General features: G+C 39.7%; 1 protein-coding gene across 1 annotated transcript in view; it reads left to right on the top strand.

The window, feature by feature from the left end:
• Nucleotides 1-19,795, top strand: part of LOC146080965 (ubiquitin-conjugating enzyme E2 E2) — a 236,220-nt gene that overhangs the window by 17,311 nt on the left and 199,114 nt on the right. The window contains exon 2 of the mRNA XM_083188743.1: nucleotides 97-281. Coding sequence (XP_083044869.1) covers nucleotides 97-281 — 185 coding nt within the window. The remainder of the gene's footprint in view (nucleotides 1-96; nucleotides 282-19,795) is intronic.

Below are 19,795 nucleotides of genomic sequence, written 5' to 3'. Positions count from 1 at the left end.
TATCTGTATAAAGTTTTATAGTGTTTCTATCTAGATGATTCTTCATAATTTAGGTACTGAAAATTGGTTACATTTATATACTTTTACCTTTTATAGAACCTCAAAATGTCAACTGAAGGTCAAAGGGTAGATGACAGTCCAAGTACTAGCGGAGGTAGCTCTGATGGAGACCAGCGGGAAGGGGTCCAAAATGAGCAAGATCGGGAGAAAGTCCAGCCGAAGAAGAAAGAAGGGAAGATATCCAGCAAAACCGCTGCCAAACTGTCAACTAGTGCCAAAAGGTATCCGCTGCTTCATTTCCCAATTATTTCTGTTGCGGTCAATGCTTGTATAATATTGCTGCACTCAGGAACTGCATGGTGGAGATAGCTATTTTATACGGCCTACACACATGCCGATATTAAGGCATTTTCTAAGCGATTTTGCTTAGTTTTGCAAAGTCGCTTAGCAAATGCCCTCACATCGGTGTATGTGTGGGGGCTGTATCGGCATCCGTGCGCGTCCCCGCGCGTCTTTATCGGTGGCCGAGATTGATGGACAGTGTCCATCAATCTCGGCATCGGCAGTGTTCTCCCACCAGAGAACACTGGCGCTGTCTGCTCGCTTAGCACACAGAGCTGACAGCTCGCTCTGTGTGTGGGCTGTCAGCTCTGTGTGCTAGGCGATAGCGGCGCAGCACAGCCCGACCTAGCATAGCTAGGTAGCCCTGCACACATCGGCATGTGTGTAGGGCCCATTAGAGTCTTTATGAATGCTGCCATTCCATATGAAATACTTGTAACCACAACAAGGCACTAATTCCAAATGAAGGTACGGGCTGTATTCTACAAATAATTGGTTTATTCTATACAATAGCTGCCCCCCATTGTGTGTAGGACAGAGGGCTACTTTAAAGAAACAAAGAAAGTGACATGGACAGTAAATCTGTGTTCTCAGAACATATATACTATCAATGGGGCCAATATGTAAAATGGATATAATCCAATATAACATGTTTAAAGCTACAAGGTGTATTATAATATAAAATGCATGTATTGCAAATCGATCATTCCACTGCACCACTTACCAATTACATATGTCCCCCATAGCGCCAGTTACATTCTATTTCCCCGTAGTGCCAGTTACATTCTATGTCCGCCGTAGTGCCAGTTACATTCTATGTCCGCCGTAGTGCCAGTTACATTCTATGTCCGCCGTAGTGCCAGTTACATTCTATGTCCGCCGTAGTGCCAGTTACATTCTATGTCCACCGTAGTGCCAGTTACATTCTAGGTCCGCCGTAGTGCTAATTACATTCTAGGTCCGCCGTAGTGCTAGTTACATTCTATGTCCCCATTGTGCCAGTTACATTCATGCCCCCCCATAGTGCCAGTTGCATTCATGTCCACCGTAGTGCTTTCCAGAAACTATGGTTTTCGTAATAATTAGGATAACGAATATTTTAAAATAAGGGATACTCTGTATACTGATCAAAGTTTTTATTTAAAGCATTTGTTAATTTTTTTCTTGTATCTCGTTCATGTAATTCAGCTAGCTAGTTGTGATTGCAAGTTTTATAAGGTGGCATTAAGCTACTATATTGTAACAAAGTATGGGTTGCCGTGTCTTGCCTGTCCTAGGTTTGCAGAACAGCTATATTTACTTAGGTCATTTTTTATTTTCTTACCAGCTTTGACCGTATTCTGCAGGAGTCACCAGGGACAAATACATAAATTGCCTTACTAGCAGTGACATTAAGTATGCTGTACGCACATATTGGTAGATTGATATGACTAATTTTGTATACATTACCCATTTTGCACTTCAAAAGATGTTCGATTTCATAAACCACTTATTTTATAGATTTTTCTGGTTCTTCCTGTAAAACTAGTGTGCTGTGTTTGCATGAGGGTTACTTCAGAGGTTATATTGGAGCATAGCAATAATGTTCTACCAGTTTTACAGTATTTTAGCAGTAACATGAATGTAATTGACTATGAAAGAATAATTCATACATCTTATTAAATCAACCCCAAAGTGTTATTAAAAACCCAAAACTAGCTAGGCTTCCTGCTGACCTGCTCACCCATAATCCTTCATGTTTTTTCATGACAACACTAATACATTTTTCAACGCAGCAAGGTTAAAGCCCCTTACACACAGGGCGATGGGAGCTGGAGGTGCTGAGCGTTGTGCTTAAGCAATATTGCTCCGCACACGACAAACCCCATGATCTTATCAGGAAAGAGTGCCAAGACTGTTTCCCTGCAGAGGATGTTGTTGCGTGCGTCCGCGCATCACGATCACTGGGGGACATGCACACGGAGCAATCCGTGCTCCATTTCTTAGTGATCTAGTCAGATTGCTTAGATATGGGGCTGAAATTGGCCTGTGTGTTTGTCCCCTAACAAGGGATTACATGGACTTGAGGTAGTGATGTTGCAGTCTTAATGTGCTTTTTCTTCTCTTACTTAAAGCATCTTCAATGGCACCAAATACTGCTGTTTTCTTCCAACCTGATACTTATGTCAGTGTCCTCTGCAGATGCAGCTCTGTACCTGCTTTATTGTATTCACCTGTATTTCAATGTTTCCTGTTCTGCTTATTTTTGTATGTACTCTGTAATTGGGCACTGCAAATCCCTTATGCACCATTATACCCCTATCAGACAGAAAACAAAATTACCAGGTGAAGCAGTTCTACCCGGTAATTTCGTGAATAATAAGGGTCCTTTTTCTGTGTGAAAGGGCACACCCGGGTCGTAAATCCCGTGTCTCCGACCCTGGAATTGACCAGGGTTGAGGACACTGGATTTATGACCCGGGTTGACCCTCTCATACAGAAGAAATACCCGTGTTCTATAGCAAATTACCGGGTAGAAATGTTCAACCTGGTAATTTGTTCTTCTGTGTGAAGGGGATTCAGGCTGCTCCCAGCAAAATGACAGGGCATTCGAAATGCCGTGTATTTGCCGGGATTTTCAGACTTTTCTGTCTGAAAGGGGTATTAAGTATAATAATGATTTAGCTTAATATGTATTTATTTTTACATACTGAATTTAAATCATGCCCGCTTTTCTAAACCAGTGGTTCCCAAACTTTCTTGTATCATGGCACCCTAGAGCATCAGCATATTTTTCAAGGCACCCCTAGTCCACAAGTTTCTTATTGTAATACAAATATATTAGGAAGTCAGTTTTGCGTACCTGTCACCCTTAAGGTAAATTATGTTGTGGCAGACATAGTTGTGGTTTTTAGTATCCACATATAAAGAAATACATATAAATAATTTATTTTGCTGGATCACCAATCTGGAGCATCCCTGCAAGTATTTAGCAGCACCTCATGGTGCCTAGGTACATAGTTTTGGAGCAACTGGTCTAAACTGTTGTTCAAGCATAGTAGCTGGTACATGTTCATCATAGTATATGGAATTAAGATCTTACTGTATAAGTGAAACCTAGGCAGAGATGCATCAAGCAGTGAAAAGAGTAGAGAAGAAATAAATAATAGGTAGAAGATTTTATGAGTAACTTCTCAACTCTTTTCACTGCTTTATTTTACACACAATTCATGATCATTTGAACACAATTGTTTATATTTAACCTTGTCTCCTGTCTAAAGTGACAGGATATCCTGATGTGGTATTTAATTGTTAATTTTGATCTTGTTGAGTCAGTGTCTGGTTTAGCCATGTAAAGCAGCTAAACCTGACTAAGCTTATGGTCACAATGCAAAAAGTCCAAATTGTATGCTCAAATGGGTCACTTTATGCTCATTAAAGCTCAGCACTCCTGGAGGTTGTAAGTTAAAATGTTAGTTTGCCTATCAGCAGAAACAATTGAATACCTGTTGGAGGTAGCGCATGGGCGTGGGGAGGGAGAAGTGACAACAATTGAATACCACCGATCCCTATACTGCTTTCTCTATCTGCCTTTACAACACCACTCAGAACATTCTACCTGCTGTACTTGCACTCTCACTTTTGTGCTGCCCAGCCACTGTCAGCAATTACTCATATTAATTGCATTACATAATTCAGTACTTTTCCATATGTTTGAAACTAAACCAAAAAAGTAATATTTTAGTCATTGACTAATTCAAAAAGTGTAAATGACAGGAAAATGTACCTTAAAGTTTACAATAGAATCAGTTTCCATTGCCGTGTTTACACTAACCGATCTGTGCAGTTTGTTGCCAAGTAGACTTCAAATTGTACACTTGTATATAATATCCTTTCCCTTTAAACATTTTGTATATATTCTTTTCAGAATAAATAATAATATCCTACATGAAAAAACACAATTTACTGATGCGGTCTAATACTCAAAAGGAAAATGGACAATTGCATGGTGCAATTAACCGTCAAAGGAGATTTCGTGTGTGCAGACACACAAGAAATTTCCTTCCTTTGACGGTTGGTTGCACCATGCAATTGCCCATTTTCCTTTGAACATGGTTATAATGTCAACATGTTTAAATATTTAAAATTCTGACATTACCATTGAGGTTCATTTTAGGGTTACCTTACAGATGTCATTTTGTCATAATTCAGTCTATTTCATCAATATAAACACAATGACCATATCAAAATGATGTATGGTGATATTATCGACATGATCAGCATCAAAAAGCATTCCTAACCCAAATGTAAACATTTATTACATGCACTTTATTTTTTGCATTACTTTACAAGGTTTGGTATATATTCGTGTACTGCTGTATGGATGATGTAATGGTTAGCATTGCCTCGCAGCACCGAGGTTATGGGTTTGATTCCCATTATGGCCCTACTTGTGTGAAGTTTATATATTCTCCCTATGTTGGCATGGGTTTATTCACAGTACTTTGGTTTCCTCCCACAATACAAAAAAACGTACCCTAGTGTAGAAATGTGCACATGTATATGTGTTTAGGGAGGACTTGATGGTCCAAGTGGTTCTTATCTGCTGTTAAATTCTGTTTCTATGTATCTGCAGGTTTATTTGATTATTAACAGAATCTGCTGCATTCACCACAATGTTTTGTGACACACATTCCCAATATTGGCAAGGTTATTGTGACATTAATGAGCCGTCTGCTCCAAATCCCCTATAGTATATTAGCAAGCTTCTATGGATATATTTCTACAAATATTCCTCGCTTTAATGTTTTCCAACCAAACCATAAAATACTTACTGTACAATAACAGCTATAAGTTATGCTACAGATGAATAAAGTAAACTATATTCTACAAGCCCTTGGCGCGGTCGTGGGAAGTGAGCCGGCATAAACTCTGTGCCCCTGTAACCACCTAAGTCTCTTGCCCAGCTTCAAAGGGCAAGAAATAGAAGTGGTACCCTAACAAATGGCCCTACGCTTCGTGAGCTTTGTGACTCCCATCCCCAGAGCCCCGGCGCTTAACGTACAGAAATCTGCAGGCCCTCTGGTATACCCAATCAGTTCCGTCTATTGTAATGCCAGATCGATAAGAAACAAAACTAGTACAAGTACTGTGTTTATTATCAGATTTATCCTGTATTGCAGAGATTTTCCTAAATGAAAATTCACTTTTTTTGATTGCTGCCATCCCAACAAACTACACTGCCATCCCTAACCTAACACTAAAGAAAAGGGTAGGTGTGGTGGCCATCTGCTTTAAGAGCACAATTCAACTTAGATAAATTGTTCATTTGAGTGCCTTAAGTTCTTTTGGATTATGTTTCAGAATACTTCTCCTTTTCCCTAGTATTTACTATAATAGGGATGCAATGGCCGCACATTTTCTTATCAACCATGTGCGTATACTAGGTCACAAACCACCACGTCAATCAATCTCCCTGGTTAGTTAACAAGAGTTTAGTGAACTCAATAAAAGTGTAGACTTAAATGATGATGGAGAATATAAAACTAACAAAGCAAATGAGATTGTGGCAGCTAACAGTAGGCCAGATTTGCTATACAGGGGAAATGATTTGCAAGCCAGCATGCCTACAGCCTGATGACACCCTCTCCCAGGCAAAATGCAATGAGTTTGCAAACTTCTTTGCAGATAAAGTTTCCACCACCCAGGCCAGTATCCCCATGGTGCCATCAAAGTAGTGGCAAATTATCAAGCTTTGCAAAGTAAGCCACCTGCCTGCGTGGACCTGCATTGAACCTATGGATGTAAAGGACATTGCTGTATTTACCGGAATTTTGTGTCCTACTACCTGTTATGTGGACTCGGCATTAACCAAACTTCTAATAGGGTGTATGGATATACTTAATCCTGTATTTGCAATTTTATTTTGATCCCAGATGCATGTCCATCTTCAGACCGGTATCAAACCTTTTATTGAGAAAATGGTTGCAAATCACTTGGAAACCAGGCTTGACAATCCATGACATTTAATCAGGATTCAGGGCATTGCACTGAAACATCCCTGGTGTGTGGTAAATGATTTTTTGATGGCAAGAAACAGAGGTGACTGCTCACTGTTAATCGTTCTGGATCTCTACTGCAATTGCTAGGGGTGTCCATCGTATTCTGATTGCTGACATTTTTTGTGTACTGGATGGCACAGTCCTAAGCGGTTTGAAATCATTTCTCACTGGCAGGTCACAGTTTTTCATCTGTAGTACATAATTGTACCTGTCCCTGTGCTCTGGTTACTAAGAAGCCAATAACAACCCTAAATGACTATCTAGCTTAGCTCAAGGAGTGAGGAAGTGCCAGTTGGCTGCAACAGAATCTTGATTAAAAGAAGAGGACCTCAACATCAAAGGCCAAGACTGCAGAATTGCCAACCTACAGGTGTTGCACCTGGGTGTTCAGAATTACAAAACATTGATCATTTATGGAATCTTGGCAATGTCCTGGATGGTGGCTTGACACTTAAACATCAGATATTAACCACAATCAAATCCTCATTTTTTTTCATCTGAGGAATAAAACACTTAATTATGTCTGAAGATCTGCCTATCATACATGCATTTGTGTCCTCTCGATCAGACACCTGCAATGACCTCTACCTTGATTTCCCAGCAAAAGAACAGAACCGCTTACAGCTGGTACAAAATGGAGCTGCAAAGCTTGTAACCAATCTGCCCCATTCTAGCTACATTACACTCATTCTCTACTTGCTTGTAAGATGGTGAATAGTTTTCAAGATTAGCTTACTGTCTTTCAAAGCCCTGCGTGACAAGGGCCCAAGGTAGTTGAAACAGCTTCTGATTCCATACTGCCCTTCTCTATTATTGTGATCTGTAAATTAAGGATTTTCAGCAGTACCTGGAATGTACTAGAAAGTTTTTAGCCATAGCACTCTGATTCTGTGGAACTCACTTCCCCCGTACAGTTCCATAGGCCCCCCTCTAGCATCACTCTAGACTCAGGACTTTCCTGTTAACTCAAAAATGTCATTAATTGTTCCTTTAGTATCACCATGCTCTTTGCATTTCATGAAAAGCTTTTCTGTATAGAAATGGTTGGGACCAGAAGAATTTTGGATAATGGATTATTCCATATTTTGGAATATTTTTATATTTGAATGAGGTATCTTTGAGGTAATGTGCATTTATGTTGTATAAACACATCAAACACATAAAATACACAATATATTTTATTTGTGCATGAAACAAGATTTTAAAACAAAGTTTGTGTACTATCTCAGGTACTGAATTTGAATGGCAAGCAATTATTTTCTTGCACATATTTAGGGGTGGTATTCAATGTCCTGTTCTCAGCCGGCTTGACTTGAAATCGGCAGGCAAGATTCAATGTCCCGCCTGACGAGCGCCGAGAAGGGGGACTGGCCTCGAGTAGCAACCGGAAATCAGCGAGCTGCGGCCGGGAGCTCGTCAATTTCTGTGAAATCGGGCACGTTCTGACGAGATCCCTGTTCATTGCTGGTCAGGATTGAATAAGGCCCCGCTGTTATTTCCCATGACGGGAGATTAAATATCCCCCTTAGTGCCAGGTACATGTTATTTCCCCAGTAGTGCCAGTTACAGATGTAGCCGGTAGGTTTTTAGCAAAAAATACAAATACATTTTGAAGACTATGGTTTTCGGAATTATTTGGATAAGGGATACTCAACCTGTACTGTATCATACTCATTCTATCTGTAAAGTGCATTCAATCCTGTTGGAGAAAGCACTATATGAAATATTCTTAGCTGGATATATGGTACTAATACAGCATAGTGAATCTTTCTTCCTCTATATAGGTATGGTTTATATTCTTATGAAAGATGGTCAATTGATGGCAAGTAATAGAAGCATAGAGGTCATATAACAGGAATTCAGTCAATTAATTTTTCTCGCGCCCTGCACTAGGGTGGTGAAAGCCACAGATAAGTGACCCTGTGCACTCTTTCTGGTATAGTAAATAATCCTCCCAGTATTTTCGTCATCTTGTTGATATCATCCCTTATCTATTTATAGGATTGCAAAGAGACTGACAGTGAGCAGATGTTGGAATGGAGTCTTTAGGGTGTGTGAATGTTTAGCAACCAGCTGCAAACACCAGGGAATACTGTATTTTCAGTGGAGCGGCTTGCTACAGTCATATTCATCATTGGCACAGAGGAAGGAGAGAGTTTTTTCCAAGTGTGTCGTCCTCTTATACATGGAATACGGCTGTGTACATGCTCTAAGGATCACATGTATTTTCTTTGGCAGAGCTGATCCTGTGCTAAATGGGGATAAAACTACACTCATGCCATCACAATTCACTGCACATCAAAATCACAGCTCTATCCAGTAGCTTACAGTGTCTGAAACATTCGCAGACACACTGATAATATGACAGCATCATTAAGTTGTGTTTCTATTATTGCAGTTACCCAATATAGCTTTATCATTTTAAGTCTGTATCAGTTTTTTGAGACATGTATTTTCTGTGCTATTATGATTAAGAATTGATTGTTTTAATGGAAGCACTTCTTGTTTTTACTGTAGTTCTTGAACTGAAACATGAAATATGGTAACATTTCAGCTTGATGTGGAGTTTTATACTGTATGATCCTTTTGGTATGAACTTTCTCACATAATTATAACAAGTATTTACTGTCCATACAGTTTCTAAGAATATATTAATGTATTTTATATGAATGGTTTAATGCTGTGCACACACGGTGAAGATTACCTTGCTATTCGACTTACGCTGTGTGCACACGGTGAGATTTGACATTAGATTTTAACTATATAGTAAAAATCGCATGCAGATCGTATACAGATCATGTGCAGATCGCACAGCTTTTTACCTTGCGATCACGATGCGCGCTGACAGCACAAATCGAAACCCAGATAGACAGGGCAGCAATGACTATATAGTCTAGATCTAATGCAGATAACATGAATTGTATATAAATAGTACAGAGATAGCAAAGATTGCATAGCACTTGAATCTTAAGTCGAATAGCAAGGGGATCTCACCGTGTGTACACAGCATTAGATTAGAGTGCTATGAAATCTTTGCTATCTGTACTTTTTACATACAATTCATACAATCTGTATTAGATTTGCACTATATAGTCATTGCTGCCCTGTCTATTTGAGTTTCGATTTGTGCTGTCACGGGAGCGCGCATTGGGATCGCAAGGTTGTTGCATAGACACATTGCAAAGGGGGAGATGGGGAACATTCGGCCCTCCAGCTGTTGTGGAACTACACATTCCAGCATGCCTTCTTATAGTTTTGCAATGTGTCCATGCTACAACTGTTGCAGGACATGCTGGGATGTGTAGTGTGTCCATGCTACAACTGTTGCAGGACATGCTGGGATGTGTAGTTTAACAGCTGGAGGGCCAAAGGTACCTCATCCCTGCCCTAGGGGAATTTGCAGACACAGGTCAGGACTGTCTAGAAAGGTGCACAGTGCCAAATAAGGGTGGTCACTGTTATTCTAATATGTGTGTATGTATAAATATATGTGTGTATGTATATGCACTCTGACTGAATACATGATTTATCCTATAGTGACTGTACCATTGAGATGGTTTTGATGCTGTGAGGATCAATCAGTCGTTCAGCTGTGTAGATTATTGTCGACTTCTGATTGCTTTCAGAAGCCACGTCCTATCATTCAACATAATTGGTTTAATTACCGTCCGACATTCGCTATATTCCATATTAGCAGTCTAGGAGAACTTGCCATTTTCCAAAAAGTGATCCTGTTTCCCCTAATGAAGTCTGCTTAAGACAAAACGCATAGGGATATTCTCATCTTCGCTAGTCAGATGTTGGATCAAACTTTGTAAATTTTATGTGAAAATAATTTTCTGAAGTCCATTATTCTGAAGCCATTATTTTAATGTTCAGAATAAATGTAATTGATTTTACCATTGTGCATTATTTTTTGGGTAAAAGTTTAATAAGCACACTACTATACTCTTTCTTTCTTCATACTCTTCATTAGTTATACATCAAGTGAAAAAATACACCTATTAGAAAATACATGTAAAACAAGAAAAATGTGTATCAGTCATAGAATGGTACTTAATGCACATCAGCACGTTAAAAAATCCCGTATGCACCAATACATTTCATGTTGCGGTATTGCTGGTTTTCACATAAGCTTATACACCATAAGGAGGGATATACTTATCCACTTAAAACCGCACCTCCCATTGACTATAACAAAATTCTATAATATATGCCAAGTATCAAGCAGTCCATAGTACATACCTTAAGGTGTATAAGCTCGGCAACACGACCTGTTACATGGGCCAATGCTGTGTGCCTCGGTCTAGAAATCTGTCCACATTATTCGCGCCCCCTGGCGGGATAAATAGTGGACAGATTTCTAGACAGTCTCAGCATACTTCTCGACAAGAAATTTAGAAACAATGCAGGTGATTCACAAAAAAATGCGAGGTTCTGACAGAGCGTGCGTGATGTGTCTCTGTTAGTGATGCTAAATATTGCTTATAAGGCGCAAGTAAAAATAATGTAATGTGTGCAAAAGCACCTCAAGCTTTGCGCTTAATTGACTTTAGCATACATTTGTTATGCATGTCAATACCGTAAAACTTTGCAGCTCCCATTAGTAGGTAAAGTACACTGGTGAATTGGAGATATTATCCCCCACACTTCCCAGTGTTTCAGGTCTGCTTTGTGCATTGAGCTCAGATTGTCTCATCTAGTTCAGACAGATGAGTCATGTGCTTTCCCCTGGTATATTGTGGTGCTAAGAAAGAGGGACAATTATGGCTTGGGTTCAGAATCTGTGAAGCAGACTTTATTCAATAGATATTGAAGTTTCAGTGAGGCTGAGTCAGTTTATATACTTTTCACTTATTACTTTTGGCAAGCGTATTATGGCTTATGAACATTCCCAGTGGAAAGCGCCAAACGGCACTCAGTAAAGTTAAACTGCTTGGCTGACGTTATAAAAATAGTTTCAGCTTCTTGCATGCAGGGATGTTTTGATTCCAATGTTTATATGTTAGAGCTTGTACACATGATGTTGACACTAGTTAAAGTATGAAAAAAACATTAGGTCTTTTTTAAACAACTTGTGTGCTTTGATGGTGTGGTCTAATAATTAGCTAAGTACTTGCCCAGACTTTCTGTTAACAGTTTGCTTTGTGTGAATTTCTAATTTGCCTGCACTGTTCAGAAGTGTTAACACTGAAACATACAAAAGGGATATATGAGAATGCACGCAAGTTGGGCAAACACTAAACTTCATGCACCATTAATAATATTGGCTGATGAATTCCCTTAAACTTCCTGGAGTCCCGGTCAAGCGATATTGTGCATAAGCAATAAGCTACATGTAGTGTTCATTCTAGCACTCGCCATATTTGAAAAGCCATGCAGTTCCTCTTCCCTGCCTGGGGTGCCGCTGTCTGCTGTAGTGCTTCTAGCACAGTGTGGTCTGTATATAAGCACTGGTATGCAAAGAAGACCTGTGCTAGAAACACCACAGCAGACAGCGACACCCCAGGAAAGAGGAACTGCATGGGTTTTTAAAGATAGCTAGAATGAACACTACTACATGTACAGATGACAGTGGATTATGCTAGCAACTCGAGGGAGCATGCCTCTTTAACGATATAGTGCGGACACACTGGACAATAAACACAAAAATCTCCTTATGACTGGTCGTTATCATGCATATAGTTTACACAGCTTAAGAATTTGGAAGAAAATGGGATATAGACAAAACAGGCGCAGTAAGTGGAGATACTTGTGAGTAGGAGTTTGAATTCCTTCCTTTTCAGGGTGGAGTTATTTTCTCAAGCCGAATATGGGTTAACAGACCATGGTGAGACGTAAAACATAAAAATAAAATAAACAGAATTACAATCAATCTTTGTGTCAGTGTCTCTTAATATAAGCCCCCTATTGGGTAGTATCATTAGTGTGCACGGCGAATTTGATTCTGCGGGGCGTACCAAAACTCACGTTGGATTTAGATGGTACTCCTCTTATCAAGGTTTCTTTCGGTGAACCCTCGCGGAAATCAAATTCTAAACATCGGTGTGGATTTCCCACATATGGGAAGATGGCGTGATGAACTTGCACGTGTTCCAAAAAAAAGAGAAGGAAAGACAGTGTCTAGAATGGTGATGTGACCTTGTATAATACGGAAAGTGGGCAGCTGAACAAAAATTGGTGTATTTTGACAGCGTACCTCACTTACATGTGAAATGGTGAGAGAACATATATAAAGGTTTCTTTGATGTTGAAAAGAAGCGGGCGTACCCCTACTCACGATGTAAACTGTGGTTTTCAAACCTATCAAGGTTTCTTTATATATGTCTTTTTTTCCTTAAATGTGAGTGAGTGACCTTAAGGAGTGTCTCCAAGGATCCTGGTAACTCCAGTCCCCAGCAAAATATGAAATATAAAAAGTATATGTCTCAATACAATGGTTTAGATGTATATAAACCCAAATGCTTGAGGCCCAACTTCAGGAGGGCGTACCTTACTCACCCCTTTTAGTAGGGGGCAGAAAGCCCGTAGCGTTTTCTTTTAGAAATTCTACTGGATACTTTCCACCAAAGAAGGCCAGGGAACCAATTTTTAAATAAAATGGTATTCTACCAGAGTTTTTTAATCCATACAAAAAAATCCCATAGACAACATAGGGACAAAGAATTCTCAAAATAAGTCCAAAAAATTCCAAAAAACAAAAGAAGACAAAATCTAAAACTTGAATAAAAACAATACATACATCCGGAAGTGTGGCTGTTCACTCTCCTCTGACAGAATCTACGCGTTTCGGTCAGGATGACCTTTATCAAGATGTGTCAGAGCAGAGTGAGAAGCCTGCATTTATGTGATGAACAGCCAATGAGACAAACACAGGAAGTGACATATCCAATTATTTCATACATTCTATTCTTCCTGGATGTTGCTCAAAATACATATATCAATACTATTATGTACTAATATAAAAACAAACAATCATAAAAACATCTAAAATATACATTTTTAAAGTGCTAAAGTAATGTCCACATTGTATATTATGTCCGTCGCCATGGAAACCCATTCATAACATCCGGTCACGGACTTTGGTAAATGGAGGCAGGGAGGTGGTTAATGGAGGTAGAAATGGGCTCTCCTGTGTATATACCCGATGTATATTAGCATCCAGTCAGGAGGGTGCCGGTGAGTATAAGCGATCGTGGAATCGGGACATCGGTACGAGAACCAGGAAGTCCCGCTGACGTGTGGGAACCGGAAGTGCGGCTCTCCCATTGGTGCGTGTTGGAACGCACAGCGCGCATTAGCACAGCGAGAGGGTAAGGAGACGGAAGGAGGAAGTTCTGTTGACCCGCATAGCCGGAAGTGCGGCTCACACATAGGTGAATGTTGAGATGCACAGGGGGCGTCGCTGTAGTGGAAGAGCCGGAAGCTGCATGGAACGCACCCTTGAACGAGTGGAACGCACACCACAGGAAATGCTCAAAAAGATCAGCTCCTGATAGGGTGCTGTATGATGGAATACCCGGATGTATGGGTTGCCATAGCGACCAGACGCTCCTTCATCTAGAAAAGGAAATATAAAGATATACACACAAAACACAGGAATTACAAAGTGTGTTCAAGAAATACATATAAATACATGCCATATTTAAACTCGCTAATCATAATGTATACATTCTGAATTAGGTTACAGGATCCCCGTGGGATCCCCACGGGGATCCTGTAACCTAATTCAGAATGTATACATTATGATTAGCGAGTTTAAATATGGCATGTATTTATATGTATTTCTTGAACACACTTTGTAATTCCTGTGTTTTGTGTGTATATCTTTATATTTCCTTTTCTAGATGAAGGAGCGTCTGGTCGCTATGGCAACCCATACATCCGGGTATTCCATCATACAGCACCCTATCAGGAGCTGATCTTTTTGTGCATTTCCTGTGGCGTGCGTTCCACTCGTTCAAGGGTGCGTTCCATGCAGCTTCCCGCTCTTCCACTACAGCGACGCCCCCTGTGCGTCTCAACATTCACCTATGTGTGAGCCGCACTTCCGGCTATGCGGGTCAACAGAACTTCCTCCTTCCGTCTCCTTACCCTCTCGCTGTGCTAATGCACGCTGTGCGTTCCAACACGCACCAATGGGAGAGCCGCACTTCCGGTTCCCACACGTCAGCGGGACTTCCTGGTTCTCGTACCGATGTCCCGATTCCACGATCGCTTATACTCACCGGCACCCTCCTGACTGGATGCTAATATACATCGGGTATATACACAGGAGAGCCCATTTCTACCTCCATTAACCACCTCCCTGCCTCCATTTACCAAAGTCCGTGACCGGATGTTATGAATGGGTTTCCATGGCGACGGACATAATATACAATGTGGACATTACTTTAGCACTTTAAAAATGTATATTTTAGATGTTTTTATGATTGTTTGTTTTTATATTAGTACATAGTATTGATATATGTATTTTGAGCAACATCCAGGAAGAATAGAATGTATGAAATAATTGGATATGTCACTTCCTGTGTTTGTCTCATTGGCTGCCTGTTCATCACATAAATGCAGGCTTCTCACTCTGCTCTGACACATCTTGATAAAGGTCATCCTGACCGAAACGCGTAGATTCTGTCAGAGGAGAGTGAACAGCCACACTTCCGGATGTATGTATTGTTTTTATTCAAGTTTTAGATTTTGTCTTCTTTTGTTTTTTGGAATTTTTTGGACTTATTTTGAGAATTCTTTGTCCCTATGTTGTCTATGGGATTTTTTTGTATGGATTAAAAAACTCTGGTAGAATACCATTTTATTTAAAAATTGGTTCCCTGGCCTTCTTTGGTGGAAAGTATCCAGTAGAATTTATAAAAGAAAACGCTACGGGCTTTCTGCCCCCTACTAAAAGGGGTGAGTAAGGTACGCCCTCCTGAAGTTGGGCCTCAAGCATTTGGGTTTATATACATCTAAACCATTGTATTGAGACATATACTTTTTATATTTCATATTTTGCTGGGGACTGGAGTTACCAGGATCCTTGGAGACACTCCTTAAGGTCACTCACTCACATTTAAGGAAAAAAAGACATATATAAAGAAACCTTGATAGGTTTGAAAACCACAGTTTACATCGTGAGTAGGGGTACGCCCGCTTCTTTTCAACATCAAAGAAACCTTTATATATGATCTCTCACCATTTCACATGTAAGTGAGGTACGCTGTCAAAATACACCAATTTTTGTTCAGCTGCCCACTTTCCGTATTATACAAGGTCACATCAACATTCTAGACACTGTCTTTCCTTCTCTTTTTTTTGGAACACGTGCAAGTTCATCACGCCATCTTCCCATATGTGGGAAATCCACACCGATGTTTAGAATTTGATTTCCGCAAGGGTTCACCGAAAGAAACCTTGATAAGAGGAGTACCATCTAAATCCAACGTGAGTTTTGGTACGCCCCGCAGAATCAAATTCGCCGTGCACACTAATGATACTACCCAATAGGGGGCTTATATTAAGAGACACTGCCACAAAGATTGATTGTAATTCTGTTTATTTTATTTTTATGTTTTACGTCTCACCATGGTCTTTTAACCCATATTCGGCTTGAGAAAATAACTCCACCCTGAAAAGGAAGGAATTCGAACTCCTACTCACAAGTATCTCCACTTACTGCGCCTGTTTTGTCTATATCCCATTTTCTTCCAAATGTCTATATTGTTGAAGTAAGGGTGTATCTTCAGGGATTGTGATTTTTTGGGCAGCATTGCGCCACGTACTTACTGTCATTTATTTGTACAGCTTGAGAATTTGTTTACAATTTTTAGAAAAATTTAAATGTTCTGAACGTTTTCATTTGCAGCAAACTTAAAAGCAAGGACGAAATACAGGGTTCAATATGTTCTGTGTTTTTCAAAACTTTATCTGTGTATGAGCTTAGCCTAGTTACAGTTCTATATGTTTGTTTTGCTTGCAATATCGATGATGATTGCAGAAAACACCAGCACACCCAGTGCAGTGTTGCTTAAGCTCACTGGCATATATTCAATGCCGCGGGCGAGCGGTGACTGCGAGCAGGACTTTTTGCTCGCAGTCACCGCTCACCCTGTCAGTATTCAACTGACCCCCCCCCTCATTCGCAAATTCCCCCTCGCTCCGTTTTTTGAGCGAGGGGGAATTTGCGAATGTGCCTCCAAAAGCTGCGAGAGCCGAGGCTAATTACAGCGAGTTTGCTGCACTAGCCGCGGCTCTCGCAGTTTAGGGGAATCCTCGCAGTTCTGTGACTGCGAGGATTCCCCCGGAACGTTGCATAGTGCGAGCGGCCGGCGCGGGGGTTAAACTGCGAGGATCACTAAATATGGCAGCAAATAGCAATAACATAAATAAATTCTTTGTTTAATTACTACTAGCAATAACATAACTCCTTTCTTCAGTCTCTTGTGTAAAAATAAGTTTGGAAAGTTATTTCCTCATATCACTTGATTATAAAATGTGGTCTTAGAACCTATGCACAATCCAGCCCTGGCTAATGCCTCCCCAATTTTTGATGCTCCACCTCTGCTTTATAGAGGAATCACAACAGGTTTTGGGGGGTGCGGTGTTCGGGTGCCGCGATGTGGACTTTTTCTAGTGTTCCGGGGTGCAGGGTGTGTATAGGTACACTACAGATACCTAAGTAAATAGAGGTAATGGGGGTACACCAAAGAGGTGTCACTCCACGCTTACAGTCACTATAATTGCTAATTAATCATATACTGTAATGAAACTCAGACTATGGTGGTTATGAAAAATAAATATTTTTATTGATAAGTAATCAAATGCAGGCTTTTATCAGAATTACCGAATGGGTATAAATATATATATTAGTCATTAAAAATATGTGCAGTAATTTGTATAAATCTTTAAGCATCAGACATATAGAGAAACAATGCTGATAGGTAAAAAATGTAAAAAGTGGCTAATACCGGTATACACAAACATAAGGGAGGGGGACGGAGACAAACGTGCACAAATATTCAGTACATCAGTTGCCAATTGGATTTTTATCCCTCCGGTCAAAGATTGTCCTCCACTGTTACAATTGGATTATAGCCAAAGTGGGTGCTGGTAAGTCCAGTATTTACCCTGCACAGAAACAAAATAACTCACCCAAATCTAACTCTCTCTGTACATGTTACATCTGCCCCACCTGCAGTGCCCATTTTGAGAACAAATTTGTCCTGCGGTCAGGTCTGAATTAGGCCCCATATCTCTTACAAGAAAGGTTTTCCCTATCTTCTGACTTGGCTCATGGGTAGGTGCACAAGAAAAACATGAATTTACTGGGAAAATGTAATGTGAGTATGAAATTAAATCCCAAATCCTATATGTTGGACAAAAGGCGCGCAGGACACAACTATCTCCTAATTTAATTGATTCTATAGTCTGCATTGCCATTCCTCCCGAATGGCAATTGACCGGCTTTTTGCAGGCCGGTCAAGTTCTTCCACACCTTCTTGGCAAACCATTTTTAGTTTAACATTGCTCTGTGCACTTGACGTTCCCCATAGTTATACCACACCTTTGAGAGCATACAATTTTCTAGAATGTCATTGTTTTCTGAAGCATTAACCCATTGAGTGCCAACATCTCTGAGAGATGTTCAAAATATCTGCTAAAAAATGCCAGCATCGCTCACATTTGTTATATAAATTCAAATAAAAAATGTGTATATTTCCTATATAAGGCAAAAATTATATTACGGCAGTACATGTGGTATAATGGTCAGCAATACTGCCTCACAGCACTAAGCCAGTACTGCCTCACCTAACTGTGCGGAGTTCTCCCCGTGCTTGCGTGTGTTTCCCCCGGGTACTCCGGTTTCCTCCCACAACCCAAAAATATACTGGTATGTTAGTTGGCTTCCATCAATTAACCCTAGAATGAATGTGTGTGCATGTGGTAGGGAATATAGATTGTAAGCTCCACTGGGGCAGGGACTGATGTGATTGTCCAGATATTCTCTGTAAAGTGCTTCGGAATATGTGTGCGCTATATATGAAACTTAATAAATAAATAAATATTATGATGAATAAAAATGTTTGATAGGAAATTTTACAAACCTATTTTGACAAATTCACTTGCCACTCAAGATTTTACTTCTATGGAAAGGCAGCTCCTTTTAACAGTCAGTGTAGCAAAAACAGCCAAGCACACTGTTAGAAGGGGCACCCCTCCACATACATCTGGCAATGTACTGCATGTTTCCCTAAAGAATGTCTATTCAGCAGTAGGCAAAGTGAAGACCAAATCTTTTTTTTTTTTTTTTTTTTTAGTGTCTTGCATTTTATGTTGCCATTAATGTGTATTCCACCGTGTTACAATATAATGCATGATTCAAGGTTAAAAACAAATCTTGATTCATCTCACAGCCTGTAAAAAGATGAACATAAAATACTGTATAATATCATAACAGGAGTGATGACATTATATTGTGGACATAATTCATCTACACCAGAGATTTGAACTTTTGCTTTGATAACTTCATATCAAGTGCGATTTAACTTTTAGTGTTTGCTTGAGAAAATAATAGTTTTTTAGGTTTCTCACGCTTTAAACCGTATGATATTCTGAGACTTTACTGAGTCTTTTACTTGCCCAGCCATGCTCAACAAGCTTATTTTGAGAGAGGTACGTTCTTAAATGAGGGACGGAGTTAAATGAATCTACTGATTATATTCAGCTAGACTTTATTGATACCGTAGGAAAGTCCCACAAAGCAGCAAAGCAGTAGTAATGTCTGCCTAAAGCTTCTGTAGCTCTGCTAGATAAATGGAATGGAAGCAAAAATAGAATTATTCCTGAAATGATGTCTGAACGGATACTTTTTTTTTTCCTAGTATTTTTTTCCACCAAAAACCAATAAGCTATCAAACATAAATACAATTGACATGTATTTACTACTAGCTTTTAACTTTGAGGGTTGGGAAAATCTGTTGGCTTCTCAATATGTAGTAGTTTTCTAATTGCAGTAAGAATATTGTGTAGAATAAGATGCGTTTGGAAAAACCAGAACAGAAATAGAGCACTGTAGTAATGCCTGCAGAAGAGGCAATGGGTATACTGTAATAAAAATTGTACCAGTGTTATCTATTTTTTATTCTAGGGTTAATGTAGCATTAAAAATTTTATTGAAACACATTTCATTATTTCTAGTACCAGTGGGTACCATGGCACCTCAAAGAAGAAAAATTTTAAAATATATTTTCCACAAAGACACATTAGTGTGTACGTGAACCTGAGATTCAACCTTCGAACCCATCATCACTTTAAAAACAAAACTCCAGACATTCTTATAAGGTGTGTACACAGTTAGATGTGGAATTCAATTCGATATGCCGTTCGATTCGATCTGGCATTCGATTTCCACTATGTTT

Source organism: Crinia signifera, chromosome 5 (assembly GCF_055691185.1).
Source record: "Crinia signifera chromosome 5, ASM5569118v1, whole genome shotgun sequence".
NCBI classification, from domain to species: domain Eukaryota; kingdom Metazoa; phylum Chordata; class Amphibia; order Anura; family Myobatrachidae; genus Crinia; species Crinia signifera.
Note: the sequence above shows the minus strand (reverse complement) of the source record. Positions and strands in the feature narration are given on the sequence as shown.